Raw genomic sequence first — 20,220 nt, forward strand, 5'->3', positions numbered from 1 at the left:
TGGAATTATATGAATATTTTTCTTAAACTTGCCTCTTCAAATGGTTGGTATCTCATCAGATCCTAAATTGTAACATACGTTATTTTCAAATGTAGTATATTAAAATAAGAACTAAATAAGATTTTGTTAAGATAGCATGTGTTCATATATTTTAGGAATTTCAGTTGCCCCAAATGGAATAAGTTATGTTTGTAGATTACACCAAGGCTACTGTGTATTGATAATATACTGGTTAAACAAGAAATGTTTCTGTAAAATTGAAAGGTGATTCATCTACTAGAAAGTAATTTCTTTGGGAAAGCATTAGCAGCACATCATTAATTAAAGCTTGTTCAGAAGGGTACAGGCAGACATAAATCCTAGAAGTAATTTATAGTGCTTAGCTAATTTCAAGCAATTATCTACTAATATGTGTTTAAGTGTTCTTTAACTAAGAGGAGGCTTTTAAATCTTCCAAACATTTTTCTTTTCTTAATCATAAATTAAATATTGAGCCATAACAATAGGAAAATTACATATTAGACTATTTCCCTGTTCTATGAAGAAAATGCAATCTAATTTATGTTTGAATTTTATTAATAAATTGTTCTTGAAAAGGGAGTCTGAAAAATGTTGCAAATGCCAAATTTTGGCAATATTTCTCCTGAAACAAAACTAGTTTAAGAACACTAATATAATAATTTAGATATAATTCCCATTCTATACCTAGTTTATATATAGCTGGCTAATGTCTATTAGTCATTAAAGTATCTAAATATAATGATTTATTTAAAAAAATTTTTATGCATGAGGAAACATGGATTTTTTTAATTGCTTATTTTTTAGGAACCTTTCACAACTTATTTCCTAAATTTGCAAGGAGGGAAATTTGATCATGCAGATCGAACTTTTTCATCAATTTCTAGAGCTTGGCGAAACTGTCAGCGTGATACATCTGATATTAAGGTACAGAAATGTTTCATTTTACAGTTACTATTGCCATTGTGTTCCTTGTTGAATGAATGTTGACAGTTTCTCTCTTGCAGCATAGCACTATTTACTGAAGAGAAGCCTCAAAGGCTGAGGCTTTAATTAAATGGCCAAGAACCACTGTATAGCATCTCTCTGTCTGTCTGTCTTTGTCTCTCTGTTCTTTGTGTGTCTCTACCTGTCATATGTCTCCCTGTCTCTTTCTCTTTAGTTGTAGAATGGTTGTGTTTTTCCTCCTTGGAATCTTTTTAAAGGAAAAATACAGTAGTATGAATGTAAGGTAGCATGCTCAATGGCATTACAAACTCAATAAATAAAATTAATACAGTCAGAAAAATGCTATGAGAAGACTCTCAGACTTTTAATTTATTTAATTTTATTTTACTTCATTTTATTTTAAAGATCCCATCTCTCTTAATCTTTTACCTGCTACTAATTCTAAATTCATACCTGACTCTGCTTGATATAAGGTTACATTATTATTGAGGGAAAAGAGGAGTTCTCGTATCTATATGTATGTTCACTACTGTAAGAAATCAAAAACTGCACAATAGCTAACATAATCCTTACTAGATCTTTGTTTCTACCCTCAGAAATTATAGTATTTTACTTTCATGACATACTGTCTCTTTCTCCAGATGCTATTGAATATAATGAGATATGCCTGTGGATGTGAAATTCCTTATAGTCTCATAAAGAAGTATGACTTATATATAAATAGTTATACTATATGGAAGAAAATGATAGGCACCATATAAGAAATATTGGGGTTTAAAAGAGGAAAAGTTACATTACTAATGTTTATGTTACTATAGAGTACCTTTAAAAAATTTAATATGATAATTATATCTTTTAGGTGTGGTACTTTGAAGACTATAAAATGTATTCACATACTTTATCTTACAGTAGAGCATAACATTACTTATATCAAAGATATTTTATTGAAGATTACATCATATGCAGAAATAATCTTTTATGTTGGGACATCTATAGGATTTTTTGATATTGCAAATAATGTACTCTGAAATACTCTTGAAATTATATATCATATTCTTTAAGAGTCATCAGTAGAGGGCTCCTGGCTGGCTCAGTCAGTAGAACATGTGGCTCTTGATCTGAGGGCTGTGAGTTCAAGCCCCACTTTGGGCCTAGAGCTTACTTTAAAAAAAAAAAAATGGGTAACTAGAAACAGTAAATCAGAATAGCTAATAGATTTAGTAATTATTTTTTAATTCTTCCAATCTCAAAGCTATTGAATTACTTATATAACTCTTTTGAGAAGTAATGAGGGATATGGACATAGGAAAACAGTGATAAGCCTAACTTTTTTGTTATCAAATTGAAGACATGATTTTTTAAAAATTTGTTAATTCTTTCATTTGTTAAGCATCTCATGACCAAGTTATAACCTTCATACTTAAGTTTGGTACTTGAAATTTAAACAAAAATAAAATTATGAATTTGAAAATTACTGTTTCCTGCTCCATAATAAATGGATAGTATATATCTCCAACTTTCTACCTCTAAGTACTAGACATTCCTTCGTAATGCTTTGTTAGACAAGAGGTGCATATGATAGATCTTTGTAGTTCTGTCATCTTTTTCCTAAATCTCAAGCCTTTTTCTGTCAAGATTCTTCAGTTAGCACAAGTCTAGTTCCATTTTCCCACTTACCTTAAAATACCCTACCTGTAAAAAAATTAAAAACCCACACAAAACAGCTGCAACATTAAAAACTAAAAAACAAAAAAGTAAAACCCATATGAACTTCTTTACCGTTCTTCCTAATTTTTCTTATTCCTTCACAAATAATAAACACTTAAATTCATCTCACTTTCTTTTGAATGCCCCAGCAGGCCTTAATAAAAAAGCTCCAACTACTAGACAAATAATAGAATTTCAATTCTTGCTATTGTGCTACTTAATTTCTGGCTTTCTAGCCGTGTTATATAAAGCATCTATATGAAGAAGTAGAATACAGAGTTAAGGAAAAAGTTAAAATTTTTTAAAAAATTTCAAGTGTCAAGTTGATTCGGCCTCAATAAAAATATAGTTTCATTCATAAATATTATTTAATTATGTTGAGAGGCAGAGAAATTTTCTTCAGGACTATTTGCTAAAGCCTACTTGCTCTTATAACCAGTATGTATAGTCTCCTTTTTTTTTTTTTAACTGTAAAATACCTGTAGGGTAGATAGGACATTGATAAATTACATTTTCTACATTGATAACTAACTAATTTGGTCCCTACAACTTTTCAAGTACTTTGAAAAAGTATGTAATACACGGTTACAGAGGCTAAAGAGCCTCCTTATACATGGCTAGATGGTCCTTTTAAAACTGAGGAGGTATTTAATCTTGCTTCTTTTCTTGTATCCTGCCCTTTTAAAAGTATTACATTTTAACACTTTAGAAAGCACATTTAAGTTATTATGATAATATAATGTATAAGAATAAATGTGTAAGAAAGCACATTTAAGTCATTATAGTAGTATAAATATTTCATTGAGATATAACATTGCATTTCAGATGGAATCATATTAATTATAGTGTGATCTTTATTTGTATTATCTTGTTGAGGTTTCTGGAAATAAGAACAATGTTAAACAGTACACAGAAGATAGTGAAATATGGGTGGTGAGAATCACGTTATTGAATATACTCAATATATATTGAGTATATATTGAGTATATATTCTAAAGTATACCTTGCTTGATGAATATGGTATACATTTTCTAAAATGTTTTCATGACATTTTACAAAAATGAAGTGTTGTGGGGTGCCTGGCTGGCTCAGTCAGTAGAGCATGCAACTCTTGATCTCGGGGTTGTAAGTTTGAGCCCCACATTAGGTATAGAGATCACTTAAAGATAAAATCTTTAGGGGCACCTGGGTGGCTCAGTCGGCTAAGCGTCTGCCTTCAACTCAGGTCATAACCCCAGGGTCCTGGGATCAAGCCCTCCATGGAGTCCCTTATCGGCAGGGAACCCGCTTCTCCCTCTCCCTCTGCCGCTCCCCCTGCTTATGCTCTCTGTCTGTCAAATAAATAAATAAAATCTTTAAAAAAAACAAATATGAAGTGTTGTGAGGTAGATAGAAGATTAATTTTTTTCAGGGAAAAAAAATAATGTGATACCATTTCTAATATTTAACTCTTTTTGTGCTGAAGGGGAACTGTTACTTTAATATCTTAGAAACCCTATTTCTTGCATTCTGCTAATACTCAGAGAATAACTTACTAAAAAAAGGTTATCCTAGCGAATTATTTTTTTCAGGGAAGAAAAAACTATTAAATTTTACTAAAGTAGTCTTTGAATTTTAGCATGACTTACCATTTTAGAGTTCTGGGGATCATTTGTATTTTCGGGTATCATTGCTGGTTTCATTTCAGATATGACCCTCGATGATGCTTTTCATTCTGCCTGGATAACTGTTAGAAGTGTTGATCAGCTCTTTAAGTAGGCTTACTACTGTTCTGGATGTGTGGGTGGAGCAGTTAGTTGAGCATCTGACTCTTGGTTTCAGGTCAGGTTCTAATATCATGGTTGTGAAATAGAGCCCCACTTCGGGCTCCATGCTCAGCCCAGAGTTTGCTTGAGTTTCTCTCTCCCTCTCCCTTTGTCCCTCCCCCCATGCTCTTTCTTGTTCTCTCTCTCTTTAAAATAAATAAATATTTTTTATAAGTAGGGTTATTACTGTTCAATAGAAATATAATGCAAGCCACAATTGCCAGCCACATGTGTAATTTTAAATTTTCTTATAGTCACGTTTTAAAAAGTGAAAAGAACCATCTGAAATTAACTTTAATATCAAAATATTGTTATTTCAACATGTAACCAATATAAAATTATTAATTAGATATATTCTTCTTTCATACTGTCTTTGAGATCTGGTATGTATTTTATATTTATAATAACACATGTATATTTAGACTAGCCACATTTCAAGTATTGAATAGCCACTTGTAGCTAATGACTACTGTATCAAGCCCTATATGCTTAGGACAATGTTCCTGATGTACTTCATTTAAATATTGATAGGTAGTAGCAATAATAGGTATTCTTGAGGATTGAAATAGGATGTGCTAAAATTGGGTTGGAGAATCATCATTGTGATAAATAATATTTTAAAATCCCCAGCAGATTCTGTGTTTTAAGTCTTAAAAACCCGCTTAAGGGATGCCTGGGCATCCATCTCTTGATTTTGGCTCAGGTCATGATCTCAGGATTGTGAGATCAAGCCCAGGGTCAGGCTCTGCCTTGGGCATAGAGCCTCCTTAAGCATCTCTCTCCCTTTCCTTCTGCTCTGCGATATGTATCCCTCCCCCCCCCCCATAGCTCATGTGCATCCTCTCTCTCTAAAAAACAAACAAACAAAAAAAACTCACTTAGGGGCGCTTGGGTGGCTCAGTCATTAAGCATCTGCCTTCGGCTCAGGTCATGATCCCAGGGTCCTGGGATCAAGTCCCACATTGGGCTCCCTGCTCAGCAGGAAGCCTGCTTCTCCCTCTCCCCCTGCTTGTGTTCCTGCTCTCGCTATGTCTCTCTCTGTCAAATAAATAAATAAAATCTTAAAAAAAAAAAAAAACTCACTTAAGTTTAGAAACTGAAGTGCAAAATAGATTACTGAACTATTATGACCAAATTCTGTGCAGCAAATTATGGACTCATAAAAATTGAATGAATTTCACTAGGTAATCACATCTAAATATTACATAAATATCTAAGCTTTTCTATGCAGTTCACATCACTGATTTTTCCCCTGGCCCTGAGGCAACATACTCATTTCAGGAACCTTAGTGTCAATACATTTAATGATTACAATCGGACTTGGTCAATTTAAACTCTTTTCCTTCTCTCCTATAGAAATTATTAATAATTAAGATTGAAGATTGGAAGGAGTCATAAATATCACCTAGGTTCATTATTTCAGAATGGAGCACAATAGTATGTGGATCTAAAATGAAGATGAATGGAGAACCATACTTCTCCAGAAGCCCAAAATTTAGGACAATAATACAGTACTAAAAAACCTATGCTAAAATTTTAGTAAAATTTGAGTAAAAAGTTTGAGGGAGTCCTGAGGTAATATTTAATTTTAAACTTTTTATTTTAATTACACACTATCAGGCCCTGGCTGTGATACAGCACCAAATAAGACACAGTCATTGCCTTTAATGAACTTGCTCCTTAGAAGAGATACTGACAATAAAACAGTCCCAGCAATTTGGTATAATTAAGGCTATGTGAGCTCCTAGATAGAGCCTCAGAAATGAAAAGAAGAGAGAGGAGAGGAAATCCAAGGCCTAACATTAGGGGCCATATAAGCTTTGGTAAGGAGGTTGAAATTTATCCAGGAACAATAAGGAGACATTGAAAGGGTTGAGGTACAGAGACACGAACAGATTTTGTGGTTTTAAGAGAACACTGTGGTTGGTGTTTGGATATTTATTACACTATGAGCAAGAGTGAAGCAATCAGTAAGCTGTAATTAGGGGAGAGACAGTGGAGTCTGGAACTCAGTAGTGGCAATGGTAGTAGAGAAACGTAGATGAATTTAATATGTGTTTAGAAGGTAAGAACTGTTGAGATCTGGTGATTGATTGGTCTTGCAAGATGAGAGACAGAGAAATTAAATTCGACTTGGACATGTGTGTAGAGAACACAGAAGAACAAGTTTAGTTAGGAAATAAGTATCTAGCTCCCTGCCTTCAGGCGGAAAACTTCCTGTGACAGCTGAACTAAAATCCTCAAAAACATACTTAAGTCAGCATTTATTGATTATTTATCACATGCAATACATACTAGACAGCACTTGGAGTAAAAGAGTAAGGTAAACATAGTTCTTTATTTCACATACCTTCTGATGAGAAAGACAGGTATATATAAAACTATTTTTAATACAGCTTAGACAGTGAAAAGTGGCATAATAAGATATAAACACAATGAAATTAATTCTGACTGGGGAGGTGAAGTTGTGGGTGACTTCATAGAGTGAGACTGGACTTGTATCTTAAAGGATGCTAGAGAGTCCTAACAGACCTCCCAGATTTATGTCTCTAGCCTGTACATTATCCTGGTATCTAACTCCCTCCTCGATATCTCCCTTTGAATATATAAAATGTATCTCAAAATTAACATGTTCAAAACCAAATCATGTTCCTGATCTTTATTCCTTCAAACCTGGTCTTCTCACAGTCTTTGCCATTTTAGTAACTGGTTTCCCAGTTGAGAGTTAAAAGCCTAAGTCCTTGAATGCATGCCTCTACGCCATCTACCTCTGCCCTCCAAAATCCTATTAGCTCTTGACTTCTTTTTGTTCTGTTTGCCTCCTTGCTCACTCTGTTCTAACTGAGCAGGACCTCCATGGTATTCTTCAAATATTCCAGTATCTTCCCAGTTCAGGGCCTTTGTTTTTACTTTTCCTTTTTCCTGAAAAATTCCTTTAGATAGCTTCATTCCTTCACCCTTTTCAAGTCTTTGCTCAAATGTCACCTTCTTAGTAAGAACTTCTCTGTCCTCTCCATTTAAAATTACATCCCTTACCCCAAGCCCTTTTATCACTTCCAGTTTCATTTTTCTTCATGTTACTCGCCATCTGACATAAATATATTTATTTGCCTAGTATGTCTTATCCTGCTGGAACATTAGCTCCATAACAGCATAAATTTGACTGTTCTGCTCATTGGTCTTTTCCTAGAGATTAAAGCACTACCTGGAACATAGTGGACACTAAATTAAATATTTATTAAATTAATACTTGGTGAATTCTGAGCAAGGAAAATGACATGAATGTAGTCAGAGAAAATGTTTGGAACCTTGGGGAATGTTTATTGGTCTGCTGACTTGGTCTTATGTGCTTTGGTGTGTAGGAAACATAAAAAAGGAGAGACACTGAAAGGCAGTTGTGGTCCCATATGAAGATTCTTGGTAACATTCTAAAGATATTTGGCTTAGTTCTATAGGTCAGTTCAGCAAAATTTTTCTGCAAATCGCCAAATAATAAATATTTTTTGATTTGCAGTCCATGTGGTCTCTGTCCCAGCTACTCAGTTCTACCACTGTAGTATAAAAGCAGCCATAGATAATATGTAAACAAATGAGTGTGACTGTATTATAATAAAAGTTTATTTACAAAAACAGGTGGCAGGTCATTTTTGGCCCATGGGCTATGGTTTACAATCCCCTGCTATAGGCCATGAGGAGCCATTTAAGATTTTTGAGTGGAAGTACCATGTAATTGGCTCTACTATAAAAGAAAGAGCTTTGGCAACAGTGTGGAAAATAGATCCCACTGGGGGAAAAATGATGAGATGGGAAAAAAGGATGAGAGCTGGAGGTCAGGAGAAATGTTAGGAGGCTATTACAGTTAAAGGGAAAGATGATAAGAGCTTCAACTAGTGAAGTGGTTAAGGGGATGAATTCAAGGGATGGGTTAGTTCTCTAGGATTCAGCATTTGGCTTACTATAAGGGATAGAAAGACATAAAGTTGTTCATTTTATTTATCTGTTTATTCATTTGAAGTATAGTTGACATATGATATTATATTAATTTCAGGTTGCAACATAATGCTTCAACATTTATATAATTAAGAGTGATTACCATGATAAATGTAGCTACCGTCTGTCACCATACAAAGTTATATTATTAACTATATTCCCTATGCCATACAGTACACCTCTGTGACTTACTTATTTTATAACTGGAAGTTTGTTCTTTTTTTTTTTTAAGATTTTATTTTTAAGTAATCTCTATACCCAACATGGGGCTTAAACCCACAATTCAGAGATCAAGAGTCACATGCTCCACCGACCTTCCCCAAAAGGAAGTTTCTTCCTTTTAATCACCTTCACCTATTTCACCCAGCCCCCCACTTCCCTCCCTTCTGCAACCACCAGATTTCCATTTTTTTGTTTGTTCATTTGTTTTGTTTTTAGACTTCATATTTAAGTGAAATCATATGGTATTTGTCTTTCTCGATCTGACTTATTTCACTTAGCAGAATACTGTCTAGATCCATCTGTGTTGTCACAAATGGTAAGATTTCTTTTTTTTTTTATGGCTAAGTAACATTCCTCCTATCTATATACATACATGCACACACACACACCACATTTTCTTTCTTCATTCATCTATTGGTGGACCCATAGTTTGCTTCTGTATCTTGGTTACTGTAAATAATGCTGGAGTAAACATAGGGGCGCATAGATCATTTTGAATTAGTGTTTTTGTTTTGTTCGGATAAATACCCAGAAGTGGAATTGCTGGATTGTGCTGTTGTTTCACCCTCTCCTGGCTATCTTCTTACCTTTTTTTTTTTTTTTTTTCTCATTCCCTTTTACTGCATTACTGCATTATCTTGCTTTCATACCCTAAACTGTTAGAGTACCTTAGGACTCAAGTTTTAGATCTCTTCTGTATCAATACCTCTTTCCTAGGTGTTTGCACCTTATCTCATGGCTTTCCCCTGAATTCTAGATTTATATATCTAGCTCCTTTTGAACTAGATAAACGTTCATAGGTATTTTATTTTTTTTAAAGATTTATATATTTATTTTAGAAAGAGGAAGCACTCACAAGTAAGTGGGGGAGGGGCAGAGGAAGAGAATCTTCAAGCAGACTGCCCACTGAGCACCAACCCCAACATGGGGCTTGATCTCACGACCCCGAGGTGAAACCAAGAGTCAGATGTTTAACTGACTGAGCCACCCAGGGGCTCCTGTTCATAGGCATTTTAAACTGAACAAGTCCAATATCAAACTCAAAGAAAAAGCCCTGCTCTTCCCTCAGTGTTTACCATGTTAATAAAAGACAGCACCAGGCCTTTAAAAAGCTTAGAATCTTTGATTCCTCCCTTTCACTCACATCCCATTGCCCATCCTCTCAACCTTCAAAATACATTCGGAATCTGACCAGTTAACACCACATCTATACTAGGGCCCTAGTCCAAGTGGCCATTATTTCTCACTACACCTGTTCCCCATGTGGTATTTGTCTATACAACAGCCAGAATAATCTTTTTATATTGTAAGTTAGATCATATCCCTGTGCCCCAATCTCTCCAATGACAGCTCATCTAACTTAGAACAAAATTCAGGTTCTTGCTTTAGCCACTGAGGTCCTATCTGGTTATCTGGCTGCCTCTCTGATTGTTTTCTTTTACTCTACTGTAGCCTCACTTGCCTTTATTGTTGTTCTTCTTCAGAAATGCCAAGTCCACTCCTGTTCTGGTGGCTTTGCATATGATAATCTCTGCCTCAACCACTTTCCCCCACATATTTGCTTTGCTCATTTCATTCTTTCAGGTCTCTGCAAAAATGTCACCTCCTCAGAATGGACATGTCTGAACACCCTTTCTAAAATACCACACGTCAACCCTCATTCTGTATCCCCTTATCTTGTTTTATTTCTTTTTACATAGTGCTTGCCACTATTTGATATGATACGTACATATTAGTTTGTTTATGTCTCCATCACTAGAGCTTTATGAAGGTAGGGACTTTTTGTATTATTTACCTTGCAACCTCAGCATTTTGAGCATTGCCTTGCATTTAGTTAGAAATCAGTGAATATTGATTGAATGAATGAAAGAATAAATCGATTTTATTTTTATTAAACATTTTTTTAAAAGATTTTATTTGACAGAGAGAGAGCACACAAGCAGGGGGAGCGGCAGGCAGTGGGAGAGGGAGAAGCAGGCTTCCTGCTGAGCAAGGAACCCGATGCGGGGCTCGATCCTAGGACCCTGGGATCATAACTTGAGCTGAAGGCAGATGCTTAACGACTGAGCCACCCAGGCGCCCCAAGAATAAATAGATTTTAAAATGTCAAGTAAAGAGGAATTAGTGAAGGAGACTGGAGGACATTGAAAGGTCGTTTTTAGAGAAAGGAGAGTGCATGGCCATCACCGCCGGAAGGGAATAGCAAAACCTAGGTTGATATGTGCTCCACATGGAATGGTGTTACTAATGCTTCATATTTTAGGAAGGGCTTTTCTGTCCACAAGACAACTGATAGCTGAATGCCATCTGCCAACCAAGAGGTGAGAATAGTTTCATTTTCTGCATTTTTACAATTAAGACAGATTGAGCTGTTACTGTTACAGCTTTACAAAAGAAGTCTATGTGGACATCCTGTACGGGTCACGTCTTAGATATCCAGGTCACATCTTGGAGATTGAATTTAAAAACCTATGTTATAATTTATTGTGTATTATTAGTAATGAACATAAAATATGTATTAACTTTAAAAATGAGTAGGGCTAATACAGCATATTTCATACTTAAAATTAAGTAGAGAGACTGCAATTAAATCCTGAGAGTATAAATAAGTTTTTCAATAAGTGACTATCAGTAATATTACATGAATGAGTTTTAGCTTTAAGAATGAACTCTTAGGGGGCGCCTGGGTGGCTCAGTTGGTTAAGCGACTGCCTTTGGCTCAGGTCATGATCCTGGAGTCCTGGGATCGAGTCCCGCATCGGGCTCCCAGCTCAGCGGGGAGTCTGCTTCTCCCTCTGACCCTCTCCCCTCTCATGCTGTTTCTCTCTCTCTCTCTCTCTCAAATAAATAAATAAATAAAGTCTTTAAAAAAAAAAGAATTAATTCTTAAAAGTTTTAAATATAGGGACATCTGGGTGGCTCAGTCTGTTAAGCATCTGCCTTTGGCTCAGGTCATGATCCCAGGGCTATGGGATCAAGTCCCGCATCGGGCTCCCTGCTCAGCGGGGAGCCTGCTTCTCCCTCTGCCTGCCGCTCCCCCTGCTTATGCTCTCTCTCTCTCTGACAAATAAATAACTAAAATCTTAAAAAGTTGTAAGTATATACATGTTTGTTAAATAATGGAGATGATCAAAATGGAGATGATAATAGAATAGTTCTATTTGTGTCTTGTGAGATTTATAAGAACATGAGTCCTTTGACTTGCCCTCTACTACCTCAGAAATCCCAGGAGTCTGTAATCTGAAGATAAGTTAGGTTCCTTTTTTTCTCTATCAGCATCTTCTGCCATAATACATTCCATTGATGCTGATGGCATCAGTGTTAGAGCCATTTATAAGAAAGTGTTTAGCTATAGCAAATAGAGCATAATTGCTAGAAATGTATTTCTTGATACATTTGTTTTTTTAAAAAAGCTTAAACTTTGATTATTCAGTAGGGTTTTTTTTTGTTAAAATATTCTCATTATTCTTCTGTTTTCAGACATATTTTTAAATAATACAGAATTTTTTAAACGCTAAAAGAAAATAAAATTAAAACCCCACCTTTTTCATACATCCTTTGTTCATTTCTGGCATATGTCCTCCCTTTCTTCTCTTTCTTTCTTTTGTATTTTTCCTTCATTCTCTATTTCACACTCACATCCACATGACAGTGAGCTCAAGCTGTCTCATCTCTCTGTTAACAATGTAAAACATTCACTCTCTAACAGAACTATGTATCTGTTCATTCTTGTTTTTATATACAACTTATGCATAACTTTCAGATTTGTTCAATTAACCACATCTCTTTAACCCTTTTCTTCTTTATGTATCAATAGGTTAAATGTTGTACCTATGTACTATTTTTTTTTAACTTTTTTAAAGTTTTTATTTACAATTAGTCCACATACACTATGATACTCATTTCAGGTGTACAATCTAGCGCTTCAAAGTACTATTTTTTTTTAACATTTAACCTTGTACTCTTTTGTCCGCAATGAACCATTATTTTGTTCTTTGATAAAAATTACTTGAAACATTGAATATTTTTCTTATGCTACTTATATACCAGGCAGGAAAAAAAATCTTTTAAGGCACTTAGAAAATGTTCCTGTATTCCTAAATTATAAAAATGTACACACATCAGCAGTGATTTGTTTTTTGACTGGTGATCTTATGATATTTTTGTTTAATTAAAAATGTGGACTGTTCATTAATATGTTCATAGACACTGATATTAACCATTCTCCCCCATACTCCTAGCAATATGTATGTCCACATGTATGTATTTGTACAACTTGTTCCAGAAAGGGTTTAAGGTGGGCATTTTATTTATGGCAGTTACACCTTGCCTGTTGTTTGCATTATTAATGTCCATTATCTCTTCCCAAATTACAGTTTCCTTTAAGATAGGGGCTGGAACAGCAAACAGCTCAGTGAAGATGTCCAGTCCAAATATAGAAGTGCAGAACGTGTTAAAAGCAGGAGAGAACTATAAAATATTCAGGGTCTTAATCATAATGTGAGGCATGTTAAGCTGTACTGTCATTGCTAATAAAAAATAAATATATATGTTTTAAATGTGATATTGATTTAGTGGGAATTTATTAAGTCTCAAATATTTTTGTGGACATTTTATTTTTACAAGCACATTTTTTTTAAATGCCCTTAGAATTATGTTAAATATTTTTATGAATGGACATAATTCCATGAATGACCTGTTTGCTTTCAATATCAGTCGAGTCTGTAATTTTGGATTTTTGTCAGGGGTCACATTAATACCAATAATAGTAATAATAATATCATATGTGCCTATAGAATTTTGTATTCTGAGCTTCACAACAACCCTGTGTTTCAAAATGACAATGCAGGTGAATAAGGGTCAGAAAAATTAAATTAAGGGCATGTGACCAGTAAGTTGAGTAGACAAGACTCAAACCCAATTATTCTCTCTACTGTATTAGATTGATATAGATTATCTATTATTTATTGGTTTGTAAAATTCATAAATTTTCTTTGTTTAAATGCATTTGAAATGATAGTCTTATAATATCTAAAACCACATGATATTTATTGGATCTGTCTAGAAGGATTATAGATTATTTTTCCTTCTCTAATTTTAAAAATGGCTATTATGTTTCTTTTATTAAAGGAAAAAATGGCATTTTATCTACCAAATAAAGAGAAACTAAATTTAAACATCAATTTGAAAACTTTCCTATATGCAGTCCATTTGAAGTTACTAGCTACGATTCAACTCTAATCGTTTTTTTAAAAAGGTTTTTCTCATTTTGGGGCTAACAAAATAAATATTTGAATGTCAAAATGTATCAGAACATGTTCATTATTTTTTTTTCATAACATGTTCATTAACTCTTTTATTCATTAATAAAGCTTATTTGGTTTTTTCTCCCTTCGTAAAATATATCATCTTCCAAGTGGTGAAAAGCCAAAATTTTGTTTTCATGTCTTTTTTACTTTCAGTGTGCCCAAAGCAGTATATATTAAATTAGTTACCTTGCTATTATGTTTATATTTGCGTTGTCAGGATTCTATAATTTAGTAAGAATAGAATAAATATTTAACTCTAGCTCTAAAGTATCATCTTTTGTTTTATTTTTAGTATTGATTTTCTTGTTTCTTTGGGTTAATAAATTAATATTTTCTAGGGTTACCCAGGTATTATTGAAGTGATGGTTTTATTTGAATGGATAGAATTGGTGTCTATTAGGAGAATCATACAACCTCACTGCAGAGGCCATATCAGTGGGGATCATATCTTAATAAAGAAAACTAAAGCATATGTGTGGTCACAACCAATCCTTGTCATTATGCCATGAAAGCCTTAGGATTTGTGATCAAAGCAATGGGCTTATCCTGAACTGTGGTATAACCTCTGGTTGAACCTTTCAGATTTTTATTTTAGGAGATGATACACTACATTTTGACCATGTTACCTGCCTTTAAGAGCCATCTATCTAATTAAATGAAAGAGATTAAAATTATTGTCAGCAAGTCAGAAGAAAATGTGAATTACAGATATCTCTGTCTTCTGTCAGTGTTGTTTACTTATCATTTTCTACTGGTGTTATAAAGAATTTCTGAGCATATGTTTTTTATCCAGAGTTGACTGTTCTGTTCTGATGAATATAAAACATACTTCACGTTGTAAATGTGCATTAGAAGTATTAGACATAATTTTTGACTGTGTTACTAAATATCATCTGTCAAAAGAGATAATTTTGAACTTAACTTTTGGATGTTAAGGCATGGTTCTTTTAGGAAGATACTTTTAGGATTAAGTTGGAATTCTGCAAGTATATACTTGAATGTCACTATATCCATAGTAAAATTTAGGCATTATATATACTTTTTTGTCAAATGTTATTTATATCTCAGTTGAGTTCAGTATATTTGTTTTATAATAAGAGGGTATTCAACTCCCATCAACTGATTTATTTATGCAGACTTTCTTATAATGAAGTTGTAATATGTTTTAAGTGTATATGCTCACTTCTTTACTCAATCTAATTGTGCTTATTTGATGATGTTTTTGATACTAAGTGTAAGTTCTTAGTAATCTTTCTCTTCACTGTTAATTTGTTAGGAACATTTACTTCAAATTCATGTTCATTTTTTTGGGGGGCATCTGGGTGGCTCAGGCAGTTAAGCGTCCAACTGTTGATTACTGCCCTGGTCATGATCTCAGGGTCATGAGATTGAGCCTCCTGTGGCTTAAGGGCTCTGTGCTCAGCAGTGAGTCTATTTGAGATTCTCCCTCTCCCTCTGCCCCTCCTCCTAGCCCCTACACTCTCTTGCTTTCTCTCTCTCTCTCTCAAATAAATAACCTTTTATTTTTTTTAAAGATTTTATTTATTTATTTGAGAGAGAGAACACAAGCAGGGGGAAAGGCAGAGGGAGAAGCAGACTCCCCACTGAGCAGGGAGCCTGATGTGGGGCTCGATCCCAGGACCCTGAGATCATGACCTGAGCTGAAGGCAGACACTTAACGACTGAGCCACCCAGGCGCCCAGTAAATCTTTTAAATAAATAAATTCATGTTCATTTTTAAAATTTCCTGATGGGAAATTTTTTTTTCTTATGAAAAAAAAGCTGTACTTCACAGCCTGACATTCAGGGCTTTCCACACTTGGATTCTACTTACATCTTCAACTTTATTTCCCACTGCATGTATAGAGTCCTCTCTAAACCAATTAAATCGTTCTTCATTGATCATTAGAAGCAAGTGATATGCACATTTCAGTCTCTATATTCCTCTGTCAGGACTATTCTCGTCTTTCTTCTCTGGTTTCTTATTTTAAATGCCATTTTTCAATCATTCATTCAACAGAGTTTTACTGAATACCTAATACGTGTTACTCTGAGCCTAGATTTTGGAGGTTTAGTGGTGAACAGGATAGGTAAAGTCCTCAATCTTATGGAGCCTTCAACTTGGAGATACAAGCAAACAGACAATTATGTACAGTTTGATGAGTGTTATGTTAGGGAAGTACAGTGTATTATGCTCTTTTTCCTAAAGCTTTCTCTTTCCACCCCAACTTTTAGACATCATTTTCTCTTTTGAATTCCTAGACTGCTGTTTGTTCCTACTGCCAATTACGTCCTAATAAATATATTCTTTCACTCTTAGCAGTTTAGACACTCATGTCTCTCTATCCCAGATCTTAACACAGTTTTCTGCAAAGAATAAAATCTAAATAAATACTTCTTTGTGATAATGACGTGTTCTGTTACCCTTCATAAGCCTACCTAAGGCTTAATAAAATAATAAAAGAAGAGGAACTTATTCTTTTATTTTTAAATTTTTAAAAATATTTTAACTTGTATTTTTTTTTAAGATTTTATTTATTTGACAGAGAGAGAAAGAGAGATCACAAGTAGGCAGACAGGCATGCAGGCAGGCAGGCAGGCAGGCAGGCAGAGGGAGAGGGAGAAGCAGGCTCCCTGCCAGGCACAGAGCCCGATGTGGGGCTTGACCTGAGCCGAAGGCAGACGCTTAACCGACTGAGCCACCCAGGAGCCCCAACTTGTATTTTTTTTTATTCGAGTATAATTAACATCCAGTATTATTAGTTTCAGGTGTACAATATAATGATTCAATAATTCTATACATTAGGAAGTTTTATTAATAAAATTAGCACATTGTATTTGTATTTCTGCTCATACTGCATTCTTCCTACCGTTTTGTCTCCTTAGGTAATTATCACCAAATGCATTGGTATCTTTTTATTATTGGAGTATAAATTCATAATTATCACCTCAAGTGTGTAAGAAGTGTCCCAATTTGAATTCAAATCTTTTTCATATCAGGCTAGTAGGAAATTCATTCACAGTCGTCGTTAGAGAGTAGAGCAGGGACCTCCTTTTCCAGTCTGTGATACCTAGAAAATTGGCCCTCACATCTTAAGTCCATCTTGTTCATTGGGCATATCCTCATTGTTGAAGACACATAGCCTTTTGGAAGTAGGCAGCTCTGCTTGGGTTAAGAAATATTTGCTGATTATAAAGGCCCTGGTGCCAAGGGGCATTAGTTTCCCTAAGTACACCATCATGAGACTGCCATGTTGGGCAGTTGGGCAGATTGTATGTACTGGCACTTGACTGAAGGAAGGAATAGGAGCTGAAATCCAGCATGCAGTACACTTACCAAACTGAGTTCCCTTTAGCTACGTTAGCCCAGAAGGGTTGCCTTTTTCTAATTCATACATAGGTACTGTGTGGGCAAGCCATGACCCTGATCACCATTTGCTGTCCCCTAGGAGACAGTCTTAACCTCTTCATCCTCTCTTCTTCCTCTCAGGCCCAAAGAAAGCTGATTATATATAGATTTTGAGAAATTTGTTTCCCTAATCTTAGGAACAATCTCTTTCTTCTTGAGCTTCTATCCTTAAAAATACTAACTTTTGATACTGCTTCTTCCTGGACACCTTACATAATCTCCTCTGTTTGCTTAGACTTTGACAAAAGACAGAAAAAGATGTCTTCAAGAGGCTTCCACTCTAGACATTGCAAATGTTCTGGAACTATCTGACTACTCTTTTGAAATTGAAGGGGTGTGGTATGGGGTAAGAAGTAAAAAATAGAGAGTAAATTGGTATCAGTAAATAATTGAAATATTAAGCTTTATTTTTAATTAATAAATTTTTAAAGTTTGAAATATTTTTATAATGTCCATTGTACAAAATTTACAGGATATCTATCTTTAGAAGGAAATCACAAAATGATGGTAATTAAATGGAAATTGATGATTTATTCCTTTCCTCCCAGCATGATACCTGAAAGTTTAATATAGTGCACTAAAGACTTCAAAAGTTTAAAATTGTGGGGCACCTGGGTGGCTCAGTCAGTTAAGCCTCTGCCTTTGGCTCAGGTCATATCCAGGGTCGTGGGGTTGAGCCCCGCATCGGGCTCCCTGCTCCACGGGGAACCTGCTTCTCCCTCTCCCACTCCCTCTGCTTGTGTTCCCTCTCTCGCTGTGTCTCTGTCAAATAAATAAATAAATAAATAAATAAATAAATATTTTTTAAAAATAAAAGTTTAAAATTGCTTTCTTTATATTTTTCATCAAAAATTTTTTTGTTTTATGTGTATTTTTTGCTCCATTTAGTTAAATTAAGTGAATTTATCTTTAGGGTAAGCTGTCAATATTAAACCAACAAAGTCATTTAAATTCACTCAGTGTGCCAGGAACAAACTATATTTCTGTTCGTTAAATTTAGAACTTATACAAGAATGGGGAAGAGCATTTCTGTTCTGAACAAGTATGTTTTTCTCAATTTGTTTAGCAACCTGAATAAAATGACACATGTAGAAGATAGAGACAAATACACAAAATCTTAAGAATTTTAGTGCTATACATAGGAAGGTTTGAAGACTTCATTTGTATGAAAATTGTTATGAAATGTCACATTTTTAATATACAAGGTGTGGTCCTCCCTCTTATTATAGAGTAAGATTTGGGAAAAGTAACAATCTTCTTTGTTAGCACAAGTAATATGGAGCGAAAATAATAATTAATATTATAATAATTATATAATAATTTTGGTAAAATTTCTCAGAGTTGCAATTTATTGAATGCATACTTCAAATTAACAATAGTTATAAAGTAACTTATCTTCATATTTGGGTAAATAATAATTATAGGATACTATAAAATTCTCTCTGTTTGATTAATTGTATCATATGATAAATATATATACATAATATATGTATCTTTAAGGAGAGCCAGTTACTTATTATGAAAGAGTGAAAAGTTTTTTACTTTTTATTTATTTATTTATTTATTTTTTAAAAATTTTATTTATTTATTTGAGAGAGAGAATGAGAGAGAAAGCATGAGAGGGGTGAGGGTCAGAGGGAGAAGCAGACTCCCCGCTGAGCAGGGAGCCCGATGCGGGACTCGATCCTGGGACTCCAGGATCATGACCTGAGCCTAAGGCAGTCGCTTAACCAACTGAGCCACCCAGGCACCCAGGTTTTTACTTTTTAAAAAATTACTTAGAATATATGTTAAAAAACTTGTATTTAAAATGTTTAGTATTATGTATACTGTATAAGTAGAACTCATGCTTATTTGGTGATGAAGGACACAGGCTTTAGAGTCAGATAAATTTTAATCTAAGCTCCAAATTTATCATAAATTAACTGCGTAACCTCAGGCAAATTACTTAACTTCCTTGAGCTTTAGTTCATTTTTAAAATGGAGGTGATACCTTGTAAAGTTCTTAAAATTAAATGTGATAAGGTTTATTAAGAGTTTATTTTGTGCCTGACTCAATAAATGTTAGTTCAAATATATCGAATATAACTTTTTGTTACATAAAATAACACACATATGTCGTTCGCCTTTTATAGTTAAGACCTGTATGCATCATTTTTGTAAATGAAAATCTTAATATTTTTGTGTGATCAGTGTGTTATTTATGGTTAAACTTTTAAGAGGGTTCTTCCTTTTTTTAAAAAAATATGTTCAATTTAAATGTTTTTCAAGTCTAATGATCAGGTGATTGTCAGGCATTTGGAGGACAAACTCATTTCTACCCTGCTTAGTTAATTATTGTGATTGTAAACAAAGGATGTACAATTCAAAGTCAAGCAACATTTCACATGGATGTCGGAGGTGATAATAGCTTAATTCCTGCTGGATCTTTTTTCTTTGCTCTGGAGGGTTCATACTGACCTTGTCCAAATCTGATGACCTCCCTATTTTACTCAACTGTTTGGAAAGCCAGGCCTGCCATAGCTGGCCCTGAGGGGGTATCTGAAAGACCACTGAGTCACTGACCCATGTCAAGACTGGATTTCAAGTCTGATCTACAGGACCTCTGAAATAGTTATACATGAGGTTTATTGTACACAAAAACCTAACTAGCTGCATTTTTCTGCTTATAAAATACCATATTGAAGTATGTTTTAAATGTTCTTAGCAAAGTCATATATTTAATTTACCAAGTTCATTATTGCAGGTCATTTTCTAGAAAAGTACTTGTAAATTTTGATCTTTTATCAAAGGTAGTGTATTACAACTAAAC

General features: G+C 34.3%; 1 protein-coding gene across 4 annotated transcripts in view; it reads left to right on the forward strand.

Annotated features, from left to right (window-relative positions):
* LRBA (LPS responsive beige-like anchor protein) overlaps positions 1-20,220 on the forward strand; it is a 762,450-nt gene that overhangs the window by 594,741 nt on the left and 147,489 nt on the right. For all 4 annotated transcript variants that reach the window (XM_044912877.1, XM_044912874.1, XM_044912875.1 and 1 more), the window contains one exon: positions 826-945. In XM_044912877.1, the coding sequence (XP_044768812.1) occupies positions 826-945 (120 nt within the window). The remainder of the gene's footprint in view (positions 1-825; positions 946-20,220) is intronic.

The sequence above is a fragment of the Neomonachus schauinslandi genome, chromosome 2 (assembly GCF_002201575.2).
Source record: "Neomonachus schauinslandi chromosome 2, ASM220157v2, whole genome shotgun sequence".
Lineage (NCBI taxonomy): Eukaryota > Metazoa > Chordata > Mammalia > Carnivora > Phocidae > Neomonachus > Neomonachus schauinslandi.